At 43.9% G+C, this 25,880-nt stretch overlaps 1 protein-coding gene across 6 annotated transcripts in view; it reads left to right on the top strand.

Annotated features, from left to right (window-relative positions):
- LOC138472013 (F-box only protein 6-like) overlaps positions 1-25,880 on the top strand; it is a 405,487-nt gene that overhangs the window by 141,010 nt on the left and 238,597 nt on the right. For 3 of the 6 annotated variants that reach the window (XM_069609920.1, XM_069609925.1, XM_069609924.1), the window contains exon 2: positions 14,991-15,306. In XM_069609920.1, coding sequence (XP_069466021.1) covers positions 15,042-15,306 — 265 coding nt within the window. In that variant the 5' untranslated portion in view covers positions 14,991-15,041. Of the gene's footprint in view, positions 1-29; positions 122-14,990; positions 15,307-25,880 lie in introns of all 6 variants that reach the window. The other 3 variants (XM_069609923.1, XM_069609922.1, XM_069609921.1) reach the window with 2 other exon arrangements.

Genomic DNA, 25,880 nt, shown 5'->3' with positions numbered 1-25,880 from the left:
TATGGCTTTCTTTCTTTTCCATCGAGCAGGCTAGGGGTTGTGTGCTACTCCCCCTTCAACATTCCCTGGCAGCAGGAATTCCATGAGGAGTTTGTTTGATGCATCGTGCCACCAGCATCAGGTAATCCCTGATGGGCCACCGGCTAACTCTGGGCACTTCTACCATTCTGATACTGCACCATCTTTGTTTTTGGTGTCCTGCAGGCCGCCTTGTTCACTCCTGATTGGTTGCCTGTACCAATATAAGGCCAGTAGAGGAAGCGGGCAGGCATAGCCTTTAAGGCCATCTACTTCCCTATCTGGCCTGTACGGCTGTGGCCGCCGGGCCACTCTATATTACCCATATGCTCTTCACATATCTATCTGTATTCCAAACCACCCGTGGCTGGCCTTTGTACCAATCCTGCCTGATGATGAGCGCTTTTTCGCCTAGCGTATTACTTTCGCCACTGGCCTGTTCAGCGATCACCACCAATCTTCTAGCAAGCCCACAGTGCCCTGTCCCACCGGCCTACATCTGAGCCCCTTGCTCTTTCCCTTCACTAATCCCCCCTATTCCTGCAGTTTCTCACTACCCTGGAGTGAATTTCAGCAGAATGGCCTCCACTCCCTCATTTGTTCCATCCATTCATCAGCAATACGTGACTCACAGTAACTGCCTCCCACAGTGCTAAGGATGTACTGTTTCACAGCGAACTCTAATGAAATCAATGGATAGTGGCCTGTTGGGCCTCTTCCCCGAGTTACTAACTTCACCAAATGCAAAACATTTCCTCCCCACCCCCTGGTGCCTCCGGGTGCACCTGTCTTGTGTCCTGTTGTTCAACTGGATTTTTACCTTTCAAGCACTCTGGTTCATGAGTTTTTATCCCACCTGTTTATATGTTGTAATGTCATACCTTTACTAGCCCATTATCAATTGCTGCTTTGTACTCATCCTGCTTGTAATCTAATACTGTGCTTGCTCTATCAATTCTGCGTTCAGCTCATGCGTGCTTGTCAACTACTTGCTCTATAAAATCCTGTATGCATATCACTTCTACTCTAGCTAGTCAGCCTCGCTTACTCTAAATCCACCTGCTTTATTTCAAATGTGGGCATTTATTCTAATTTTGGGCTTTTGTCTGTAATTTTTGAAAATCGAATCTGGGTATTTTTTAATCTGCTTGCTTATTCTAATTGTGGGCGTTTCTAATTTGTGAAAATTGAATCAAGGTATTTTGCCAGATGGCTTAGAAGAGTTGGTTGGATTTCTAGCTGCCTGTCCATTGGCTGCTAGGCCGTCTGGTATATTTCTTTGTGCACTCTGCAGCTCCCCCATCTGTCTCTTTCCTCCCACTCCCATGGCGCTCTCCATCTCCCCTATCTATTCCAACGTTACTCTATCACCTATACTACCTCACTCTCGAAGTCTGGAAGAAAAAAAGTTTAAAAAAGATCTCCTGGTCTCTAACCCAGGGCTACCCATCGCTGATGCCTATGTCAATGCTTCCTTCAGTCATACTATCACTGACATCCTTTTTTCTGTCCCCTCCCCAACCCATGGACTCCCCACTTGGTCTCAACTCTCTCCCCCTTTTCCTCTTCACTCATTAATGGTGGTACCAGATGGGAAGTACTCTTGGCATACTTCTCATCCTGTAGGTGCATCATTAATGTCTATCATAACGGAATACTCATGGCTCGAGGCTCTCGACCTAATCTACTCCTTCTGGATCGGTGCCTACCATGTCTCATTAACTGCCTCCCTTCTCCTGCCACTCCCCCGCCCTCCTCCCCCCCAACTTCTTCACCACCTCTGACACGAGTAGTATGCCCCTGTACACCTCCTCAGAAAACTTTCAAAGTTGGTAACCATCTTCACTTAGCTACTTTGAATGCTTGTTCTGCTGTCACACACTCTCCGACATCTGTCTCCTTGAAGTCCCCGCCCTAACTGAGACGTGGCTCAATGCCAGCTCTGTCACTGCTCTTCACACTCTCCTTTCCCGAGGGCTACAAGCTCCTTTCCAAACCCAGGCCTAACCGGTGAGGAGGTAGAGTGGCCCTGAGATTCTAATTTTCTTAAGTGTCTTTCTCTTTTTCCTTTTCTCTAATGTTCTGGAATATGGACCAAGGCAGTGTATCTTAACAGAGAAGCGGTGTCCGGTCATTTCGTTGAAAATAAATGGTCGAATGACCATTTGATCGAATCAAAATGGTCGGAAAAAAAAGGAGAATTTATTTATTTATATCTTTTTTTTGGTTTTGGTTGCTTAAAAAATATTTTTTAATAAAGAAAAAGGGGGGTTGGAGGGAACCCCCCCATAAAATAAAATAATTAAAAAAAAATCGACCTTTTTTTTCCGACCATTTTACTTCGATCAAATGGTCATTCGACCATTTGGTTTTCGACCAAATGACTGGTAACCCAGAGAAGCATCACTACAGTGTTTATCTTCAAAATATATAGCCAAAGGATAAGTCACATCTTTGTTCTTGATGGCTCTATAGTGTTGTAAAATTCTATCTTTAGTGGCCAAATTGTAGAGCCAATGTACTTGAGGTTACAGGGACAGAGTATTGCATACACCACAAACCTCATGGTACAGGTGATCGACTGTTTAATTTCCCAAATGTGTTTATCTTTGCCATATCCAATCTCAGTCAATAAATATATATATACATACTATAGTGCAGTGGTTGCCGCACTATAGTTAAGGTGAGTGGTGAATTTTATAGGAAATAAAAAAAAAATGAATTGCAAACTGCTAATAAATTTTGACTCGTACAATGAATGTGGCTAAAATTCTGTAGACAATTTTGTACGCACATCCCGCCCTTCCTCACTTTCGATGGATCTTTCACAGTTATTAAGGACATTTTAAAATCAGTTTCAGCTTTGTCCCCATTCATGTTCCCATATACAAAAAAGGTCAATTATTGCCGGACCGTACAGTAAAAATTGCTAGACGGAATTGGTTCAGGTCCAAAACAACTTGGGCATGAAGCATTGACTTTCGTTCCTTTGGGGATCCGGGGTTATTGCATACAGTACTTATTTTAAATATTTGATGGGTGCCCCCTTTTCTCAAAATTATAGAGATATCTCCCATGGTGCTTTGCAGATAGAGGCTTTTCAGAAATGAAAAATCTGGCATCTTTTTTTGTTTCCGATGCGAGAGATAACCACAGCTACACAAAAACAAAAAAGCAGGGCCATTTGGAGAAGTAAAAACAACTAAATGGCATCAGCCTAGAAAGGGGGCCAGGGACCAAGTAAAGCACACGAACTATTTCCTGTAGCCCCAGTTACTCGTCAGGATAACTGCAGCTACAGAAGAAAAGGCGAGCAGGAAGGAAAGTGCATCACACAGAAACAAGTGTTGGGGGGAATGGGAGAAGGCTGGAGAGGCCTTAAGGGGAGTGGGGAGATCAAGCACAGATGAGGGGGGCAACTGGTGTGTGCCTGGGAGGGCAGAAATGCATTTTTGTGTTATTGTTTTTTCCAATAACCGCTGGTATCTAACAACTCCAGACAACCGCAGCTATCTGTAATACATAGTTATTATAGCCACCGTTATAGGGAAACATGTAAAAAAAAGAATGATATATTGTTACAGCTGCGGTGAGGTAGGCAGTGAAAAATAACTAGCCATGGCTAGTGGCCTGGTTGTGTTTTAAACAATAGAGTGGTCATGGGCAAATGCCGGCTCTGTTGTAAAATATACAATGAGCACGGCCGAAGGCCATCTCTAGTGGCATTGTAGTGTTGTACAATATACAGTGGGCACGGCCGAAGGCCATAGCTAGTGGCTTGGTAATGTTGTAAGATATATAGTGGACATGGCCGAAGGCCGTGCTCACTAGCCGGGGCCAATTGCCCTGGCTAGTGGGCCCGGTACACATATATAGTGGGCGCAGCCGAAGGCCATGACTAGTGACCTGGTAATGTTTTAAAATATACACTGGGCACTGCCAATGGAAATGGCTAGTGGCCTAGTAATATAGTAAAATATACAGTGGGAACGGCTGAATGCCATGCACACTAGCCAGGGCCAAAGGGCCTGATACACACGTGTAGTGGCTACGGCCGAAGGCCATGCATAGTGCCTTGGTAATGTTGTAAAATATACAATGGGCATGGCCAAAGGACATGGCTAGTGGCCTAGTAATGTTCTAAAATATAAAGTGGACATGGCCAAAGGCTGTGGCCATTCGCCATTGCGTGACCTGGTAATGTTTTAAAATATACAGTGGGCACGGCCGAAGACCATTGATAGTGGCCTGGTAATGTTTTAAAATCTACAGTGAGCATGGCCAAAGGCCATGGCTAGTGGCCCGGTGATGTCGTAAAATATACAATGGGAACGAACAAAGGCTGTGCATACCCTGGCTAGTGGGCCCGATACACATATATAGTAGATACGGCCGAATGCCATGGCTAGTGGCCTGGTAATGTTGTAAAATATACAGTAGGCATGGCTGAAGACCATGGCTGGTGGCTTGGTAGTATTGTGAAATATACAGTGGGCACGGCAGAAGGCTTTGCTCACAAGCCTGGGCGAAAAACCCTGGCTAGTGGGCCCGGTACACATGTACACATGGCCTGGTAGTGTTGTAAAATATACAGTGGGCATGACCAAAGGCAGTGACCACTGGCCATGGCCAAAGGCCATGTCTAGTGGCTTGGTAGTATGGTAAAATATACAGTGGACACGGCCGATGGCCAGTGGCACAGAAAATAATTATGGTATAACATAAACCTTTGAAATTCACTGACAAAAAGTTAAAGTTGTTTAGTTAAGGTACCCACATTTATCACAACAAAATCCCTGAAATTCAGCGCATTTGGTAAGTTTTGACCGGCTTAAATTTGCCCGTTGCCGTTGGAAAGCACATGAGTGCATACATATATACAAATGGCATTCTGAGGGGCCATAGCATTATGGGGGACATCAACGGGAGCATGCCAAGCTAAGCCGGTCATGACTTCCCCTCCTCATCCTCCTCTCATTCTCTTATTGCACTTGCACGATCCAAATGTATCGAGACCTAGTAGGAACGTTATTGTTTTCGTTTTTTTCTACCCTGTACCCCTCCTTTGTCTTGATGCGCCTTGAAACACCATTTTGCTATATAGGCGCATTATAAATAACCAATAAATAAAAATAAATGAATTACTTCCCAAATGTTCTGAATTTCAGGGGGATTTGTTGTAATAAATGTTGGCACATTAACTAAACTTTAACGTATTTTCAGTGAATAGATATATATCAGACATCCAAATTCGGAGGCTGTTCTTCTTCTTGGTAATTCTTTGAGCGCCTTCCATTACTTACGATGAAAGGCGCTCCAAAGAATTACCAAGAAGAAGAGGAATAACAGCCTCAGAATTTGTGTGGATAAAATGGCTGTGATGCCTTTTAGGCTTCTCGCTTGCAGATTTTTAGAAGAGGAGGCACTGAGGAGGAAGCCATGCTGTGTGCATGCAAACCCATCAATGAAGAGACATCCTAAAAGAATTTTATATAAAATTTAGATTTAGTGGAACATTTATTAAAGACATTGTGCAAAGGGTTCATATTTTAATCTGAAACAGCAAGTTGGGTTTCTGTCTGACACCAAAGACAAACAATTGCAATGAACTTAGGGCTAATTAACAAAAATAAAAATCAGTTAACTCATTAATAATTCCAAGAAAGCAAGATCAATGAATCTCTGTCGTTGTTCGAAGTTGGGGAAGTTATTGTACTCCCGAAGGTTTACAGCACCTCGGCTTGCTGTCTCTGCTGTAAAGCATTCATCCATTTAGACTTTGCCTGACCCAAATATGCCGTCAAGCCAACACCTGAATGGATGAATGTGAAAGGTTTCTGCAGGACACTATCAGCTTCCAGAGTGCTCCCCTGGAAGCCTTACAGCCCAACCAGCAACCAGACTTACAATCCACGAGTATGATCTCCTCGCTGATGGCTGCACAGATAGCACCCCACAACTTCCACTCCCACCTTGAATACTCTCAAACTCCCGAAGCTCCTTCCTGACTTTGTCTTAAAACAAGGTGTGCCTTGGGATTGACCATCTGTCCCAGGTAGTTTGCTCAGAGTGATTTTGATTATTGGACCCTTGGCGAGTGATACTAGAGCTCTTACTTCAGCCCTGCACTGTCTGGGGGATGCCTCTGTTTTTATATGCTGCAAGCACTATTTCCTTCATGCTGGGAGCATGGAGAAGAGGGCACACGCCTGAAAATGCACTGGACTTTCAGATGAAGTGTGAGATGACAAGACAATTTGACTTCAGTAGTTGTAACAATATAGATAAAAATGCTTTGGCAGCAGGACTGGGTGTCGTGCATTACCTGCTCCTATTATCAAGGCCTAGATGTTCCATCATTCACAAACACATCAAGGTCAGGATTGATCTATTAAGGTTCAAGGATTCGTCCTTTCGGTAACTCTCACTTAGAAGGCTTGGAAGACTAATACTGGACCTAAGGGGTTCAAATTAGAATACAAAAAGTGTATCTCTTAGGGGCAGTGGTGTCAGGATGGTGGCTTTACTGACGAGCGTGAGGGTCTAATCTCGAAGGACCTAGTGTTTCTAGTTCAAGTCTAAATTCCTGCCTACAAGAAACCCACAACTCCAGAGATACATACCCCTGCTATCCTTTTCTCAAATCACACAGTCATGGGGTGTTTACGGCACCCCGGGACACTGTATTGGATTCTCCTGGCTTGCTCCATGGTTTAGATGGTCTCCTGGGTTGACTCCTGGCCACATATATTATAATCTACTGAGTGAGGAACTTCTTGAGTGGGGATCTCATAAGGTGTACTCTCGCGACCCGTATGTTAGTGCTATTAAAGTTGGCAATGGTTTTCTTATTTTATTATTTTATTCTTGTGTCGCAAGGATGTAGGTCAACACGGAGACATAGAGTCCCTCAGCTCCGTTTGTAAAGTAAGCAGTAGTTTGTTTGTGCCTACACCTCTTTGCGCCAAATTTCTGATGTAAATGAATAAAAGTACGTAGTCAAGTTTCTTCAAGTATATTTTCTTAATTTATTTGATATATGTTCTGCCCATATGGATGACACGTGTTTCGGCGTTTCATTGGCGCCTTTTTCAAATCCGGGCTGAATGCAAGCGTAACATGTAATAAAACAAAACACAAAATATAACATATGAAATAGCATTTTAGCATATTTTGTAACACATTTAGTAGTTAGAATAGTGACTTAGGCTGTGTAGTATATCCTTTTAGCATTCTCAAATTGCATGAACACCTAAAAGTGCAGCACCTCTTAGTTACCTCAAATGGTTAAAAATAAATCCATTACAGTGACTATGTTAGTTTTTTAAAATTAAATTTGTGCAATCCGAAAAAGAAGTAAGTATGGGATGGCATGGACCTAACAATTTTTGGCTGTCAGAAAAGCATGTGAATTTGTTTTCTTACCCTTATTGAATGTAATGCGAATCTCCCTTTCCTTATTTCCGGGAATTAGTTTTTAGTTGAAGTGTATCACGGTAGTTCCAGGGTTAAATCCCACCTAGAACAAATTTGGTTGTTCTGTTATGCTAACATTAGCCTTTTAACCTTCTATCGGATTGATTCTTTATGCATGATTCCCTGGCATATATTTAGACACATTTTAAACTCTAGTAAGCATGACTAGTAACATCTTTCTCATTGCATTTATGTAAAAAGTGCTATTCATATTTGCAATCCTCCAATCGCATTACATATCCTTGGTCTCATGCATTCTGTTACTCTAGCGGTCACTAGGAATTACTTTTTCAGTTACAATGACTGGTAACCGATTTGCTCCCCATTTGTGTTTACCAAAACACCCTTTCGCGTGAGTTTGAAATCCCAACCAAAATATATTTTGTTTATGCCACTCGGCATCAAGCGTGCTGAATTCTACATTGAGCATGCTTGTAGCGGTGGTCTTTCCACCCCTTAAAAGCGCTTACCTACAAAATTCTCTTGCTCATGCCTCAAGCATCGGGGGTCCTGTTTTGGTTCTGGCAAATCCTTGTTCATAAAGAGTTACAGATTGCTAGTCCCTCTTTCCTTTTGTTCATTTACAAAATTCGGCGGCCATACTTTGGGCTGAGTTTTAGTACGTAAGTCCTTTTTTCCTTTTTGATGTTTAAAATGATCTGTTGCATTTGTGTTTAGTATAACATTGATTTGAATTTAAACTTCCGTATTTATCTTGCGCGGCTGATCTTTTACTTATTATTATGTCCAAATTTACAGAAATTAAAGTTGGGAATGGTGCATTATGGTAACTTTAGTTTTCTTCATTGACCATTATTTTCTCACTATATTTTATTAGCATTCTTTTCACAATTTCAGAATGGTGCATTGTGGTACCTGTGGTTTGATGTAAATTTCGCCTCTCTCATCTGTTTAACTTTCATCTGATTAGCGGTTAGCGGTTTCGCCCATATAGGATCTCCCCATGTGTATATCCAAAACATATGATTTAACAGTGCACATTCTTTTCACAATTTCAGAATAGTGCATTGTGGTACCTGTGGTTTGATGTTAATTTCGCCTCTCTCATCTGTTTAACTTTCATCTGATTAGCGGTTTCGCCCATATATAGGATCTCCCCATGTGTATATCTGAAGCATATGTTTTAACATTGCAGTATTCAATAATATTTTTCTATGCAACAAATTATAATTGAACAAAATAGAAAACAGGAAAAAACCCATTTTTGTAATTAATGAAAACATTTGCAATATTCATAACAAGAGTCCTGTATATTATCATTTTTTTGGTTTTGTTTCTGCTATTTCTCTGCTGCTTCTCCAGCATCACAAAAAGTGAATCATTTCATTGTCTGAATTTAATCCATGTTCCAATGTTTGAAAATGACAGATTAATCTGGCTTCTTCTTGCCTTACGCAAAGTTCTTGATTTCCTCCTCGTTTGCCCATTTTGATTCTTTTCAGTCCAATAAATCTAATGTCTTTTTTATTTTGCATTTGGTGTTGGTTTTGCCAATGAACAGATAACGGGAGGCTTTTGTCTTGACTTCCTATGGCTGAAATATGTTCTCTAATTCTAGTTCTTAACTCCCGAATGGTGCTCCCAATGTAGAGCAGATTACAGACACATATCACTGCGTAGACCACGTGTTTGGATCTACAATTAATTTGTTCCCTAATCTTTGTTTTGACACCTTCTTGGTTCGTAAAAGTAACTGTTTCTTGTAGTGCATAGTGGCACATCGAACAGAAGCCACATTTCCTGAAACCTGACTGTGGTTGTCGTAACCATGTTTGTGCTCTTGTTTCTTCTTCCTCCTCTTCGGACATCATAGAAGGACTCAACATGTTTTTCAGAGTTCTGGCTTTCCTATAAATTATTGTTGGATAATCTTGTATGTGTTTCTCGATATGTGGGTCTAGTTTTAATAGATACCAGTTCTTTTTTAGGACTTTTTTAATTTCTTTGTTGTTTGCACAATATGCCGTAATAAAATGAATAGTATCATCTGGTTGTGTACTTTTGCTGCTTTGAGATAATGTTGATTGTCTGGTCATGTTTTTGGCTTTCATTTTTGCAGTTTTAATTGATTTTTGTGAGTATCCTCTGGCCTTAAATCTGTCTGATAACAGTTGACATTCACTCTCAAAATCTGATAATTCTGTGCAATTACGTCGTGCTCTAATGAACTCTCCTTTCGGAATGTTGTAGATAACCGGTTTATGGTGGCAGCTAGTCGCATACAATGTTGAATTGACTTCCGTCTCTTTTCTGAATGTTTTTGTGTGTAATTGTCCTGTGGATACAAAGATGGTTAGATCCAAAAAGTTAATTTCCGTTTTGCTGCTTTGCCCAATAAATTCTAGGCCAAATTCATTGTTATTTGCTTGGTTTAGTAAAGACTCCAGTTCTTCCGGTGTACCGTTCCAAATAATTAGTACATCATTGATGTACCTTAGCCATTTGATTATTTTGTTCTTAAACTCAGGTATTTGGTATATGTGTAGGTCTTCAAACATTCCCATTACAATGTTGGCAAGGGCTGGGGCATATTTAACGCCCATTGCGACTCCACGTATTTGTCGAAAAAACTGATTGTTGAAAATGAAAACATTGTTCTCTAAAGTTGTCATGAGCATTTCTTTAAGCATGCATGCAGAGTTGAAAAATGACGCAGATCTATTTTTGAAAGTATAGTCCATTGCCTCCAGGGCCAATTCGTATTTAATAGATGTATATAGAGCCTTGACGTCCCATGTTGCTAATAAGTATGTATCTTGCCACTGAATTTCTTCTATAATTTTAATGGCATCTGTTGTGTCTTTCAGATATGCCTGTATTTTAGGTACTTCAGGTCTTATTATATTGTCAATATATTCCGCTATAGGTTCTGTCGCCCAACCTATGCCACTTACAATAGGCCTTCCTTCTGGGATGGTGTCATATTTCTTGTGAACTTTCGGAAGAAAGTATATGGTTGTGAAGAAACTTGACTACGTACTTTTATTCATTTACATCAGAAATTTGGCGCAAAGAGGTGTAGGCACAAACAAACTACTGCTCACATATATTATAACTCATATATATTATAGCCCTGTGCCTGCCAGTGATCTTCCTCGACTCCTGAAATGTAAACAACAGTAAAACGCCTACCAGGCAAGAACCTGTGATTCCCCCTGAGCCTAGCGGATACCCAAAATTATTACCTATAGGAATCCCCCCTCACTAACACTGGGGTCCTTTTCACACTAGAGTTATCATAACCCACCACCCGCTGGCCACTGAGTCTTGAGCCTGAGTCCACTACATCTCTGCTTTCACAGATGCACTGCCTTCCACCGGGGTTGTATCCCACTACAGGTACTGGTAAGCTTTCCCTTCTTAAGTGTCTCCGGCTCCTGCAAGACCCTACTACAGCTTAAAGCAGGCTAGCAAATTGTTCCTTTTCCTTCAATTTCATTGTACCCATGACAGAACGAGGGTCATAGCCCCAAGTAGGTGCGTGTTAATGTGTCCCCAAGTCTGGACTGCACTGCTGAGCAAACTGCCCTCATTTCATCTTCCTGCATTCTCTTGTACTTCACCATCTCTCCATCACTCCTTAATCCCCCCTCTGCCTGCCTCTTTTTGCCTCTTTTTATTCAGTGTTAAATCCGTTAAGTGCCTGAGGGTGATTGGTTAAGCCATTCTCTTGTTTTCACTCGGTCACTTAATTGGTAATGGTCCCGTCTCCTTAGTCCACTCTCCTCATGCGTTTCCTTTTTTTTTTTACTCTCCTTATGCTTTGCTGCTTTCATTGTTTAATTGCATCATTGCCAGTGTTTGCGTGGGGTAAAGGCTCAAAAGCCGCACATGCCGCTATGGAATTAGGTGGTACTGTACTGTCGGCCCCACATTTCACATCAGTGCTCCTAGCACCCAAGGTCTGAATGGCCTCTCTGTTTTACTTGCTAGTGTAACTTACAAACTGCCAGATCGTCCTCATATGACATCTATTGTTTCAATGCAATGTGGATCCCAGCTGGGTTAGCAAGCCTCTTGCTTTCTTTGCAAATCTCTCACAGTGCGATCCATCTCACGAGCCTCCCACTTGCTTATCTGTATGACCTCCACCAACATGGGGAGATTTTAACCTGCTATCTCCCAGGCTTAGCAGGTCATCTGCACTTGCTTCTCCTGAATTACCTGATGGGGAAATACTGATCAGGCCACACAGCAGTCTGCCAGCTATCTGAGAACAGTAGGACTTTGGCCATGTTATCCCCCACTCATATTGTGATTTTTATGTTCTTCATTCCCTTGCCCTTGGGCCAGCAGCTTCAGGACTGCCTCTACATTCCAATCCCCCACCTCCCCTAATACGTGGACTCTTGCTCCAGATCTTCGCTGGGATGAATGTAGCTGGTATCCGAGTTCTTCCAATCGTATATCCAGGCAGGCTCTGGCTATGTGGCCTGTCCTACCACAGGAGTAGCATTTAATAACTAGAATATTGGGAATGATGGGAACAAGTTTCCAAATTAAGCATTTCCCCCCTCATAGGGTTTTAATGGGAACGGATTCACTGTCTTTCTCAAAGATTGGATCTTACATTTAATGACATGGACAAAGAGGAAGCTTCCTTTTCGGGGCCTTTGGTTGCGTCCTTAAAATGTGGGCCTATTGTCCATTGTGGTATCGGTAGAAATGCCCTCTGGTAGCCACTAGCAGTTTGAAGGGTTGGATTGTATAACTGACTCACTGCTTTCTGGAGGTATGGGGTAGGGATTTGATGAATTGTCAAATACGATGGCTGTCTTTATCTCCTCTATAGTTGTCTTTCCTAGCCACTAATTTAAGACGTGACCATGTGGTTGGCAACGTACTTTATCTCTATGGGGGTTTGGCCTGGAATGGTGCAGCATACCCTAGGGAGTTTGTCTAAACAGGAATGCGGCATGTTAAGTTCTGAACTTAGTCTTGCTTCTCTTCTCAAGTCTATTTCTAATTCTTCTGAATTGTCTGTTTTCTCACCATAGGATCCCTCCCTCCTCAAAGGACTTGAAAGGGAAAGCACAGCATGCCTCTGTTCTATATGGGCCAGGCCATTTGGCTCTGCATCAATACTAGGAATGGAAAAGGCTTGCAGGGCATCACAGCTATAGGGAACTCCATGTTCGCTGCACAGTGGGACTCATAGTCCTTAGTACCAGAATGTGGGTTGAACCTAGTAGCAGGATCTGTTCATCTCACTAGTCATGCTGGGGGAAACATGATAACTCCATACACCAAGAATAATGGTTACTAGTCTTTGGTATTGTAACCAAATTGGATAGAAGGAAGGTTTGGGGAAAAGATAGGAAAACAAAATAGCCATCGGCCCTGTCCAGGTCAACAGTTCGGGGATAAAACACAATGGGGGTCATTACGACCCTGGCGCTAAGGGGTTAACGGCGCCGTAAAAGGCTGCGGCTCTATTAACCCCTTAGCGCCTAATTACGAGGTCCCTTTGCGGGAACCGACCTGAACAGCTGGTCTGGAGCAGCCGTTAAAGTAGGGACCCGCAAAGGGACCTTTGAGGTAATTACGGTACCGCAATTTGAGGTACCGTAATTAACGCCTTCCCCAGTCCCATTGAGCCCTATGGGGCAAAAATGGGAATGGGGAAGGGCCAATGTTCAATGGGGGATTACCGCCCCGCCAACCTTGGAATGGGGTGGTAATTCCCCATTGAACATTGGCGGACTCGTTACAACACCAGCAGCAACCATGGTGCTAATAGCGCCATGGGTTACCGCCAGTGTTGTAATGAGGACCAATGTCAAGGCATCAAATAAAGTCAAATTCAGGGAGTAGAACCTGAGCTGCCCTACCTAAGGTTTAGGGATTTGCCCTTCTGTTACTCATCCCTGAAGTTTGATTACTTGAGTACCGGTTGGGGAAATCCCAAAGTGGACCTAAGAGTTTCAAACTAGGACGAAAAGGGATATTTTTTAATTCCAACGGTTTCAGGCTGGAGGCTTAACTCAAAAGTACAAGTGTCTAATCTGGAAGTACCTAGTGTCTTAGTCCGAGTCCAAATTCCTGTCCACACAAAAACCACAGTTGCAGGGAGGCAGCCTCCTGCTAGCTATTTTTTCAAATATTTCACAGCCAAAGCATGCTTATAGAGCCCAACACCCTTTTTAAAAAATATTTTTATAGATTCTACTTGGATCCTCTATCCTTCAGATTTTCTCTTGGGGGGGTCTCCTCGACTCAGCTATTGTAACCCTCTGGCCATTGGCCACCTTCGTAGGATTTGGTAAACATTTTCCTGGCAAAAAACATGTGATTTCTCCTTGGCCTGGGCGATATCCAAAATGGTTAGCAGCAGGAATTGCCCCCCCAGCCACCATGCCGGGCTACTTTTATCACTGAAGTTATTATATCCCACCAGCCTAGGGTAACCCTCCTGGGCTTGAGCCAACTATAGGCTCTGGTCTGCAGTGCTTTTACAGGTGCTCTACCTTTGACCTGGATTTGATCCCACTACAGGCTCTGGTAATGCTTCTCCTGCTTTTTTTTCTACTTCCTGTCAGTCTCTACTAACAATTACCTTTCCTTCAATATCTTTTCATGCTTCCCAGGATGCTCTTGGCCACATGTCTCCAAGACTGGGCTGCTCTGCCGAGCAACCTGTTCTCCTCACCTCTTGTCACATTCCCTCCTCATGCCCTCCATCCATCCTCATTGCCTGCCTTCTTTTGCATACTTTTACACAGGTTTAAACCCCTTAAGTGCCTCAATAATGCTGTAATTTATTAATTCTGTATCTTGTTACCGAATTGGTCAGGGTCTCCTAATTCCTTTCTTCATGTGTTTCTCATCATTTGCTATTCTTATGCTCAAAAGCAGCATCCATGACCTTGGAGTCAGGTGGCTTCCTGGACCCCCATGTTTTTTGCATATTTTAAGTAATTTTGGGTCTCACCTTAAGTTACTAGGAGAATCCAGACGTGGACCCCTTGCTCACTATTCTTAGAGAGGCACAGCTCCACCCTACTGATGAGGTCCAACTAAACCAAAACACGTGCCTGGGGTTGCTGTTGGTACTCTTATTCAGAGGAGAATTGCCTAGCATTTAGGTGCTGGACTGCCCTAGGGCAGGGCAAAGACTGATATGTTTTGGATATTTCTCCTCTGTGAAAGATAGTGAGCTAAAGAATGTGGGTAAGGCTCTCATAACCGGGACTAATGTCCGGCAGAGGGACTTTCCCAGGACCTCACTTGTTTTTTTAAATTGTTATTCTACATAAACATGATGTGGATCTTCTGTACAAGCAGAACTCCCCCCTGCCCACTCCCACCCTCTAGAACAAGAGTATCTTCACACTTTCTTTTAGTATTCATTGCTGTACTTAACACAAACGCCTGAAATGCATGGTAACCCTAAAATAATCTTAGCAAACGAGCAGATTGTGGAATAAATAAATAACAAGCAGACAAACATGTTGGTGTTTTTCCTTGCTTTTCAGGCTGAGTCTGTTGCAATATAATCCCAATCCCTGAGAGAGTCCTCTGCAGACATGGCAATGCTCAGCATCAACGATCTCCCTGAAGATGTCCTAGTGGAGCTGCTGTCCCATGTGGCTGAATACGACCTCATCCATTGCTGTAGGCTCGTCTGCAGCCTCTGGAGAGATGTGGTTGACATGCCCACCCTTTGGAAAAGGAAGTGCCAGTTGGAAGGGTTCTCCCCCAAGGGAGGCATAAGGATTCCTGACGATTGGAAGAGCTTTTATTTCCTTTTCAAGCTGAGGAAGAATTTAATAAGGAATCCATGTGCAAAAGGTGTGTGTTGCTAAAGCGGTGTAGCGTTTTGTGCAAGAGACTATGATGTGTCCTTAAAAATTGTTTACTAAAATATTTGTTATGTTTGGTAAAATAATCTGCACTTAAATTGCTATCTCTTCTGTACTATGGGTTCTGGTAATGTACTTGGATAGGAATTTGATTAGTCGCATATTCGAAGTATGTAAAGGAGCATTTTTCCAGTGTAGTATCCCCTTGAACGATCTATATCCTTAAAATACACTTGCATTCTCCATGTATAACCCACAGATTGCGCTAACCTTTTTTCTGGTACAGAAGCATCTCATGCATAAGTGACGTGACCTCTGCTTAGTGACTTGCTGCCTCATATCTTCTATGGGGGATTAAAAGGCAACTCACTTTCTTCCTATGTCATAGCAGAACTCCAGGCAGAGAGTCACTGGTGCAGGCCAAGGGACTCAACAGTGGAGTTCAGATGGTCATATTGTTTTACACACTGTGATGAAACTGATGGTGTCATTACTTCTTTCCCAGAGATGCTTTTCCCCATGTGGCCAGGGGACGGCACCCGCTCCCTGATCCTGACCATGGGGACGGCTATCTGAGTGAGGACCACATGGGGGGGGAGGGCGACCCTCCAGGGGATCGCATGGCATTGTTGGATGAAACCCCCTTTTTCCTTTTAGGGAAATACCCTCCACGTCTCATTCCTGTATGGATTATTGTGCTAACTCCCATCCCATAAGTCACCTTTAAACCTTACTGATACCTGTCAAAGTAATATGCCCAGAACAGTTTTTCAGTCCCATATATATGGGGGTACTGGGAGGAGGAAGTGGACCAGGGCAATGAAGATGACTAAGACAAGAAGCCAATGCAACTGTCTAGTCTCTGGAAGGTGCTTCACCTTTCCGGGAAACTTAAGTTCACCCCAGCTGACAAAGGTGAAGGAGAACAGGAACGGGAATTAAAAGTGCAGAGCCGAGTGACGCCGCAAGCTGGAGAGACGCTGGTCAGCATGCTGCAACCCATCACGCCGAGTAGAGCGGTGCTGGAGGAAATCCTGCCGGCGTGAGGGGAAAGTGAAAGACAAACGGCCCGCCACCAGAAAACAAGTGACACCTGGAGCCATGTAACACAGAACGAGGCACGGCGAAGGAACAGCAACTGACGGACTACATGCTGGGCCGGCAACATAAAAAGGAGAGAGAACGGAAAACCACGAGAAACAACTAAACCATCCAATAAGTCCGGGAAAAGAGAACGGGTACTGGGTTGCTTGAGGGTGAATACTGCACCACTCCAATAAGAAAAGAGACACCAACTGAAGCCCATAAAGAGTTTAAAGGGGCTTTGAAACGGACCACAAACAGGTCGCTGGTCTCATATGTAGGAACAGGAAACAAAGTAATTGAGAGTACATAAAGCAAAGTGGAGTGTGTTAAACAAGAGTTGTCAAACCACTATTGGGCAAATATATCTTTATGGGCGAGATGAAGGAAAGGTGCTTATAAGTCCTGGCAGGAGAGTATACCAGGCAAAGTCAAGTATTTGAAACGGACTGTACGTCAAAAGCTTGGGAAAATACATACCAGACCTTGTAGGGAAGAATACCAGGAAAAGGAAAGTTCCGAAGTGTGAGAGTGAAATATACAAGGAAAAACCATGGCAGGAGAGTATACCAGGCAAAGGCAAGTATTTGAAAGAAGCTTGTAGGAAATGTATATAAGACCTGGCAGGGAAGTATACCAGCCAAAGGCAAGTTCCCAAGTGTGAGAGTGAAGTATACAAGGAAAAGCCCTGGCAAGAGAATAAACCAGGCAAAGTTAACTTTATTAAAGGAGCTGGCCAATCCTGCTGCAGTGTCCACCTCTCCTATTCCCTCCCAGGCCCTTTGCGCAGCACTGGCTTCTCACTTCACCGCTAAAACTCAGGACATCCTGTCCACTCTCTCCTCTTTCTCTCCCTCTACCACTCCCTGCCGCTACTCCGGCTGTCTCTCCTCCTCCTATCTTCTCCTTCCCTGTCTTCACTCCCGACGATGTTTCTAGACAAGTCCGATCTATGAAAGTCTCATCAAAGTAGGTGCTCCCCTGCTCCTCCAGAACCACCAAGGACCACATCGACACCCTCGCTCCAGCCTTGGCCAAATTCTGCAATCACTCTTTTGCCACTGGAATCTTCCCTTCCCACCTAAAGCACTCCATTGTGACCCCCTTCTGAAGAAGCCCTTTGCCGATCCCTCCTCTCCAGCAAACTACCACCCAATCTCTATCACTCCTTTCCTTGGCAAACTCCTGGAAAAGCTGGCCATCTCCCAGCTTACTCTCCATACTGAATTTGTGGGTTGCCTCCATGACCACCAGTCTGGCTTTAGCGCAGCCAGAAGCATGATAACAGCGCTCCTGAATTCCCATGAAGACCTGCTCTCAAATCTCAACGCTAACCTTCTTTCTGTCCTCATTCTTCTTGATCCATCCTCTGCTTTCGATACGGTCAACCACGCCATCCTGATCAATCGTCTCTGTGACAACCTGGGCATTACGGGTCAGGCCCTAGCATGGTTGACCTCCTTTCTATCTGATCGACCCTCCCCGGTGCAAATCGGGCCCTTTCTCTCCCCCACCTTTCTCTTTACATGTGATGTTCCCAGGGGTTTTAACCTCTCACGTGGGCTCTTTAACCATTACTTGGCTCCTCTGGCCCACCGCACCTCTACCTTCTGTTCTAACTTTCAGTGGTATGCAGATGACACTCGGCTCTCCTTCAGGCTCCCCTCAGCCTCCTATGATCTCTCACTCATTCTTGACTGTGTATCCGCGATTCAGGAATAGTGTGCCTTCAACGATCTCTGCCTTAATGCCAGTAAGACTTGAGATCCTTCTCATTGGGACCCCCTGCTCCTGCTTTCCCTCTTGCTCTCTGGCAGCCCACCCTGGGCCCTCCACCCTCACCTTCCTGTGAGGCAATGAACCTTGGTGTCATTTTCACCTCCACCCTGTCCTTCTCTCTTCACATTTCTGATATCTCTAAGAAGTCACACTACCATCTGCACCTCATTTGAGGTATTCTTCTTTTTCTCACTTCCCCCCAGAAGCTCACTGTCTCCAGAGCCCTGGTTCTCTCTAGGCTGCCTATTTCTAAATCTGCCTGCCTCTACTCTGCGCCCTGTGCAACTAATCCAGAACAGGACTGCAAGATTTGTCCTTGGCCTCAATCCTAGGGATTGTATCTCTCCAGCCATGAAATCTCTCCACTGCTCGTGGTGGCTGCAAGGATCAAGTTCAAGACCCTTAGCATCATCCACAAGGCTTTCTGGGGCCAGGGACCAAACGACATCCAACTCTCTCTTCCTAAGCATCTTCCTTCTAGAGCCCTCTGCTCATCCACCTCCAACTCTCTGAGGGACGATGGGTGGTAGATCTCTGCCTCGGCTGCGGCCTCCCTCTGGAACAGTCCCCCTGCTTCTCTCAAACTTGAGCAGGACCACCTAAGGTTCCGGAAGCAACTCAAGACATTCCTTTTCGCTTCTACTGTCTCTCTCTCTCTCTCTCTCTCTCTCTCTCTCTCTCTCTCTTTCTCTCTCTCTCTCTCTCTCTCTCTCATGTTCCTGTTTACTGCGCTAACCGGTTACCTGCTACCCACTGAACCTCACGGGCACCAGGCTCCTGCACGACCAGTAGACCCTGGCATTGCCTCCGGGCCTCCTACCCACTTACCAACTGCATCTTCAACCCTACAGTCCCCTGCCTCTCTGCACTACTTGAGCCACCACCCTGGCAGCACTTACTGCATCTTGCCATTGCAACCCCTCCAACACCTCCCCCTTGGCACTTCTCCTCCTCCCTCCCCCACAGACTTGCGTGATCCAAATGACACATGGCCTTGTAAGATCCTTTGTTTTGTCCTCCCTCATCTTGTCGTGCCTAGAAACACTTGTGTACAGGCGTGTTGTAAATGGCTTATCGTAACGTATCATAAAGAAAGTCCCAAGGAAAGCTCATGCCCTTGGGACCGTGAAGTAAGTATTGAGGACGAAAGGAGCCTGGCAGGGGAGTATACCAGGCATCCAGCGGGTCTGGCACTCGCCATTTTGAGTTACATAATTTCTTTTTAGAAAAGGGAATCCGAAGAAAGATGCATTCCCTTATTATTCTGATGTATTTGAACAGTTTCTGTTGTTGTGGATGGAATCCTGAGGAAGGGAGTCATTCCCAGGAAGTGAACTGTTTGTGCTGTAGAAGAAAACCAGGGGGAACTGAGTTATCCCCTGGATCTGTGAACCTTTTGGAACCTTTTGTTGGAGTTTGCAATTTCTTTTGAACTTGAACATTTGCACACTTTCCATGCCAGGGACAATACCCTCAGCACCTTATAGTTACTTTTAAAGTGTGAGGGCTAGGATAGAATTTCTGACACAGGACATTTCATTTTGGACATCTTGACACTGGACAGACCCTTAGTTTTCGTTGAGGTAGGGAAATGCCTCCTAGCGCAGGGACAGTGAGGCATTTTTCAACCCTTTTTATTATTTCAATAAAAATCAATAGTAATCACTAGGAGTCCTCTGTGTCTGCGTCTCATTCTTGGTCCATCACAACACACTGGAATATAACTTAAACAGGAGCACAACTGAAGATCCACCACCTAATTTATTAAGAATGGTCTGACTTTCCATGCCCTGCATGCAACCCTCTTTATCCTCTCTCCTTTTCCTTCCTCACGTACACGTAAAAACGATTGTTCTTGTATCCATATTATTGTACCCTATTTCTGTATCCTCTCGTTGTACAGTGTTCTATTGCTCACAACCATTGTTGCACTGTATATAAACCAGCACATACAGATACAGTGCAGACATTTATCTCTGTCGCCACTGCCACCACCACCACCTGGGTTATTGCAACATTCCTTTAAAACAACCATTGTAGCGGTTCCCCAACCTAAGATTTTCTGATGCTAATAAAGCTAGGAAACAAACTTGCATAAAAACACACAAGTATATTTCCGCACAAAACATCACAAGTACTCTGTTGTGGGTGCCCATGATTATTATATAATGTCAACCTTTTTATGAACTTTATAAACACTGCAGCTTTATGCAACTATATACATGGAACTCATGTATTTGAATAATTGTAAAGTCTTTAATTAATTTTGTAACCACACATTGGGCCTCATTATAGATTTGCCGGTCGGAAACAAGGGTGCTGGTAAGCTCACCGGCACCCTTGTTTCCGGACCAGCAAACTAGGAGTCTGCCTGCCAGGGCCGCTGTGCCCGACAGGTCTGATCCTGCCGGGCGCAGCGGCCACGTTAGGCAGACCATTCACGGAAGTGCTGGCACCGTTAGTAACGGTGCCGGCGCTTCAGACTCCCCACTCCCATAGAGTCGTATTGGATTCTATGGGAATGGGGACTTACGTTTTACCCGCACCTGACTTCCCGGGCCGCCAGACTTGTAATCTCCTGGTGGCACCGGGAAGTCAGGCGCCAGTAAAGCTTTACGGGTCCGGCAAGTAGATGTATGCAAATAGCATACTACGAACTAGTGATCTCAGGGGTCCAGAAAGAGACATGGAAAACACTTTGAGGATAGTATGTCTAACTAACACTAGAGGAATAATGCAACACACGTTTTGGGCTGATTTATGGGGCCAAGGAACAATGGGAATGGATTCTAACACCCACTTCATGATGTATCAGCTTGGAAGAGGAAAAGGATGGGTCCCCCAGGTTTTGCAGCCCATCTGGAGCCTAGAAATAAGGCATTTACACTGGAATCTAAAGGATCCCAAAATTGAAGCTTCAGGATCTTAGATAGGGAGGGTGACTTAGGAAGATAGAAAGATAGGGATCACAACCAGGGTATTTGGGCCAAAGATAAAGGAGAGACTCCATTAAACATCGTACAATGGAAACATCTCTGGTGAGGGGAAATCCAGAACACCCCCTAGGTTTGCCCTTTCCCACCATTCATTTTCCTCAAGCACGTATTCCCTGTGGCCAGCAGCAAGCTGCTTGTTTGTTTGGGAAAGCACCAAAGCCCAGGAGGGTTTGCCTACTCTCTGAACCTGACCCTTCCCTTAAAACCCCTCATCTACAAAGGAGGACAAAATCCCTCCCTTCACAAATCCCTGTTGTTTCTGAAAGCCTGCAGGAGCCACAATGCTGGTTAACTTAAATGGCAAGATACCAGGGATGCATTTTGTATTTCAGCAGCACTGTTATGGTAGCCATTGGTCTTTTGAATCAGAGGACCGACCTACAGCAGGGGCACCCGCGGGGTCCAGCTGTTTGACGATAAAAAACATTCAACACTGTTTCCATGTTCGGAGGACCTCATGTGACTTCCCTTTGATAGCAGACACACCTTCAGGAAGCTTTCCCGTAGGCCGAAGGGAGGCTGCGCCGACCAACAGCATGACATGGAGCAAACACATATCAGTGGTGATGCCCAGCACTGTATGGAAATCAAGATTGTATCTCTCCCTCTTGACAGCTCATTCTGCCGTTCTGCACTTTCAGTGAATGGGCCAATTAACTTTGACTGAGAATTACATTTAAATTGTGGCCACAAATCCCTGTGCAGTATAGACCGTGCATACAGCTGATCAGAATTGGAACTTCACGGATTAGAAAGGAGCGAGCTGGAGGCAGTAATAGTAGCCAATAATCCCGAAGAAAATTACAAGGGAAGGATGAGAAACAGTAGGTACAGAGCCAAAGGGAAGTGAGCAGAGAAGACTGAATAATGTCAGGTTTTCGAGGAGTGAGCAGAAGAGAAGAAAGAATGCCAACGAGGGGATGTGTGTGCAGAGGAAAAAGAAGAAAGCCAGATGCAAGAGAGATGAGCAAAGGAGAAAGAATACATCTGGTAGGTAGAGGAGTGAGCGAAATAGTTGAAATAAAGCTGGCAGGGAGAGGAGAGAGCCAGGAATGCAGAACAGAGTAAAGCAGATGTCCTAGATGTAAAGGGGAGATTAGAGAACAGAAAAGGCAGTGTGAACAGTGTAGATGGCGCTATGGAACAGAAATGTTTGGAAAGTGGCGAAGAGAGCTGGCTTAAGATACAACTGAGCCACAGTGACAAGCACAGAGAGAAACTGCAAAGAGCCCACGAAAGAAGGCGATGATGCCCTGTGCCTGACTGTAGGTGTAGGGGAAATGTTGACCACGAGGACGAGGTGCCACCAACCGCTCCATTATAAAGGACCCAGGAAGGTGCGGGCAGGACCACTGGCTCAAACCATCTGCCGCCATCCCAACACCTAGCTCGCCACATTTACTACTCCAAGTTCGTTTAAAAGATAAATTAAGTTTGATTGAAAATGTTAGCAAGGATACTTATGCCACTGGCCCTTTACTGCAGCCATGGCAGTTGAAAAATATTCGAAGTAAATCATGATTTTCCTTCAGGAAGCAGGACCACATACCGGCATTCGAATACATAACTCGCTTGCCAGAATAGTCACTTAGGTACTGCTGGAGTGGTGTCAAGCTCGTCAGACGATGGTGGAGGCTTGGCACGCCCGCACACGCCTGACATAAGAGAAATCCCTTCCTTTAAATACACCTGCAATACAAGACATATTTGAAATTGGCCAATCCCACATCAGTTAAACAAATCACACATAGGTGCTAACCCTCCTGGAGAGTATGGTCCTAGGAGAGGGTTGATGGCGTCAAAGTGGTGGGTCGATGTGTGAGCAGGTACTGGTACATCGAGGAGGTGTTGGTTGAGCCTGGGATGAGCCATTCCGTGAAGACTGGATAGAGACGGTCACCTTAGGTATGAACTTATGTTGATGCATCTTATGAGGAGGAATCCTATGGAGGGGCAGAGGGCCCATCTACAAAGGACTCTGAGAAAAGGAAGTTAATCGGGGACTAGTCAGCAGGCCTTGACCACCCCAGACCAGACCAACTCTAGATGTTAAGCACTTAGATCAATTCTGTTCCAGCTGTGATGGTCTAAGTTATTCCAATGCATTCACGCTATTATCCACTGCTCTCCAAACACTGTGGAGAAGCTCAAGTCCCGGGCTCACCAACTGCAAGAGGTCCCAGTTCACAGAGGCTTCCTTTCTTTCTCTGGGTTATTTCTACACACGGGACATGCTTTGTGTTACCAGAATAACTACATCGGAGTAAGAAAACATGCTCAAGGGAGAGTTTACTGAAATTCTGATTTGCTTTATTTTGACCTTGTTCCAAGGAACTGCCATTCTGTTAGACTTCAGAAAGATCTATTTAATACCAAAGACTAGTTCCTCTAGAGCTTTAAGGGAGGAACACTTAAGGGGTGGATAAAGAAGGGACACTGGGAAACTCTAATAGTGATTCACTTAAGTTCTAATAAACCTTTTTGCGAACCCCCATGTTGGTGTCTCCGCCTCTGATTATGCCCTAGATGCTTCATAACAAGTGTGACAAGTCAAACTCATAGAGAGGAGGAGAAGAGACGTTTGGAGGGAATGTGAAGGTAGCCTAATCGTTATGAGGAGTCAATGCGAAGCAGAAGGGAAATAAGACAGCAAGGGGGTTAGACCAGGAGGTTAAGAAAGGGAATAGAGAGGAGCAGCGAAAGGAGCACTTATCCATCCTGTGCTGGCAAAGGCTGTGACAGTCAGCAGCCAATACTCCAGAGTGCATATTCAGGGCTCCCTGGACCTAGTGAAATCTTGTGACATGTAGCACTGCTGGGGCAAGACTTAAGGCAAGTGCGGGCTCCACAAGTCCAGCAGGTGGTAAGAACCCCCTATAGAGAGCTCAACATCCACACTACAGAAACATGAACCATCCAGGGCAAATAAAAGGTTCAGGAGACACTTGAAATCCATTTGACTGTGAGTAACTTGTGTGTTGCCTAGCCCCTGGGAAGTGAGTCTTTATTATGGTTCCCAAGTAAGTTGGATGTGCTCCTTTGAAAACGTTCATTTATTAATCCAGACCATGCAAGCCCTGGACATACTTGTGTTATAAAATTAATATATTTCAATTATAGTTCTTAACTCACGTGTAAGCCGTTGATCCCTTAGCTTTGACATGCCATAGGAGTTGGAAACTCCCTAACAAAATGGAACTGACAATTTAGTTTGTTTTCTGGTTAATTCTAGTGGGTTCTGTGAGGGGTCAGAAATGTGAGGCGGACAACTTTGTGAAGGTTTTCCAAAAGATGCCATTTTATTAACTGAAAAGGTTGGATAAACGCCTCACTATCCCTAACCTGGTGAGGAGTAACCCTGCCTAAAATAAACTAAAGAAAACACTCTAACAAAAGGTTTCGGTCCCTTACACTTGTACATACAATAACACAATAAGGTAATATATGGCAGTTCAAAAGCAACAAATATAACAGTTACGTTCACAATGTAATGACTGTCTCTCCTTATAATCTGGGTGAATTCCCCTTCCCCAGATTCAAGCAGGATTTTGTTAATCATTTCTAAAAGAGTAAGGAAATCTTGTCTTTTGACAAAGTTCCAACACAGTTATTTGTGGTTCCAACTTCATAACAAAAGTTCCAACACTTCAGAATTGTTCAACAAAGGTTCTTTCTCTTCCACTTGTAATATTAAGAATTTAAACAACTTTCTTCGCATAAACCAAGAACACTTCCTTAGTTCATCAGCATCAACATAAATGGTCTTTGTCAGGGTTGTTTTTATAATCACATATTTGTTAAGAAACTCTTATAGGCTTCTGCAGCAGTTTATATAACAATTTCTTCAACAATGAAAGTTTGTCAGGAAGATTTGTTTAACACCACTTCATAGCACTTCAATTGCACCTGGTTTACTCCCATGTGAGGCCTACTACTTCAATGTTCTCTGTTCGGGTATACTCCCCTGCCGGAGCAGTATAAAGTGTTATTACAACCTCTGACCTGGTATACTCCCTTGCCAGCTCAGTAAATTAGAAACAACAAGTTCCTCTGTGATTAAAGATCAATTTTCAACTACTTTGCAATGTCTTTTGCTTCACAACACCTAGTTTTAAGCAATTATTCAGGGTTTACAAGATTCACATTGGTTTTCTTTGTTACACTTTTATGCCTTCCAAAACCTCTGTAAATTGTGCTTCTCTCCTTTTGAATAACCTTTACCAGAAGGGCAGCCTTCTTGCCACTTTGGTTTCCCCACTTCTTCATTAACCAAACACTGACAATGATATGGTCTTATTCTCCCTTAGCTTTGGCAATGTGGTCTATACCAGCTTCTGTTATGCACTTCTTAAAATATGGGCAATACGCTTTACAAACTCTGGGACTTCCATTTACCCCCTTCTGACTTTGGCAAAGTTTGTTGGTTCTAAATTGCCTTGCTTTAACTTTCTTTGGCTTGGATAATGGTAGTTTGCATTGGGTTGTGAAATTATTGCCCCATCTTATTGCCTGCATACTTAAAGTTTCAGTCAATTGATGTTATAAAATAATGGTTTCTCTCTTTTAAGCCAGTTAATTATTTAGAATTGCCTTTCATGTTTTCCTTTCTAAGCTACCGTTTTCTGATGCGAAAGTACCTGCATGGACCACGTGAGTGGTCACGGAGCGCTCCGGTGTCACAGTAGCTTGGTGAACTCAACTTGTA

Source organism: Ambystoma mexicanum, chromosome 8, assembly GCF_040938575.1.
Source record: "Ambystoma mexicanum isolate Mex_15411 chromosome 8, UKY_AmexF1_1, whole genome shotgun sequence".
NCBI lineage: Eukaryota > Metazoa > Chordata > Amphibia > Caudata > Ambystomatidae > Ambystoma > Ambystoma mexicanum.
This window is presented reverse-complemented; position numbering and strand designations above follow the sequence as displayed.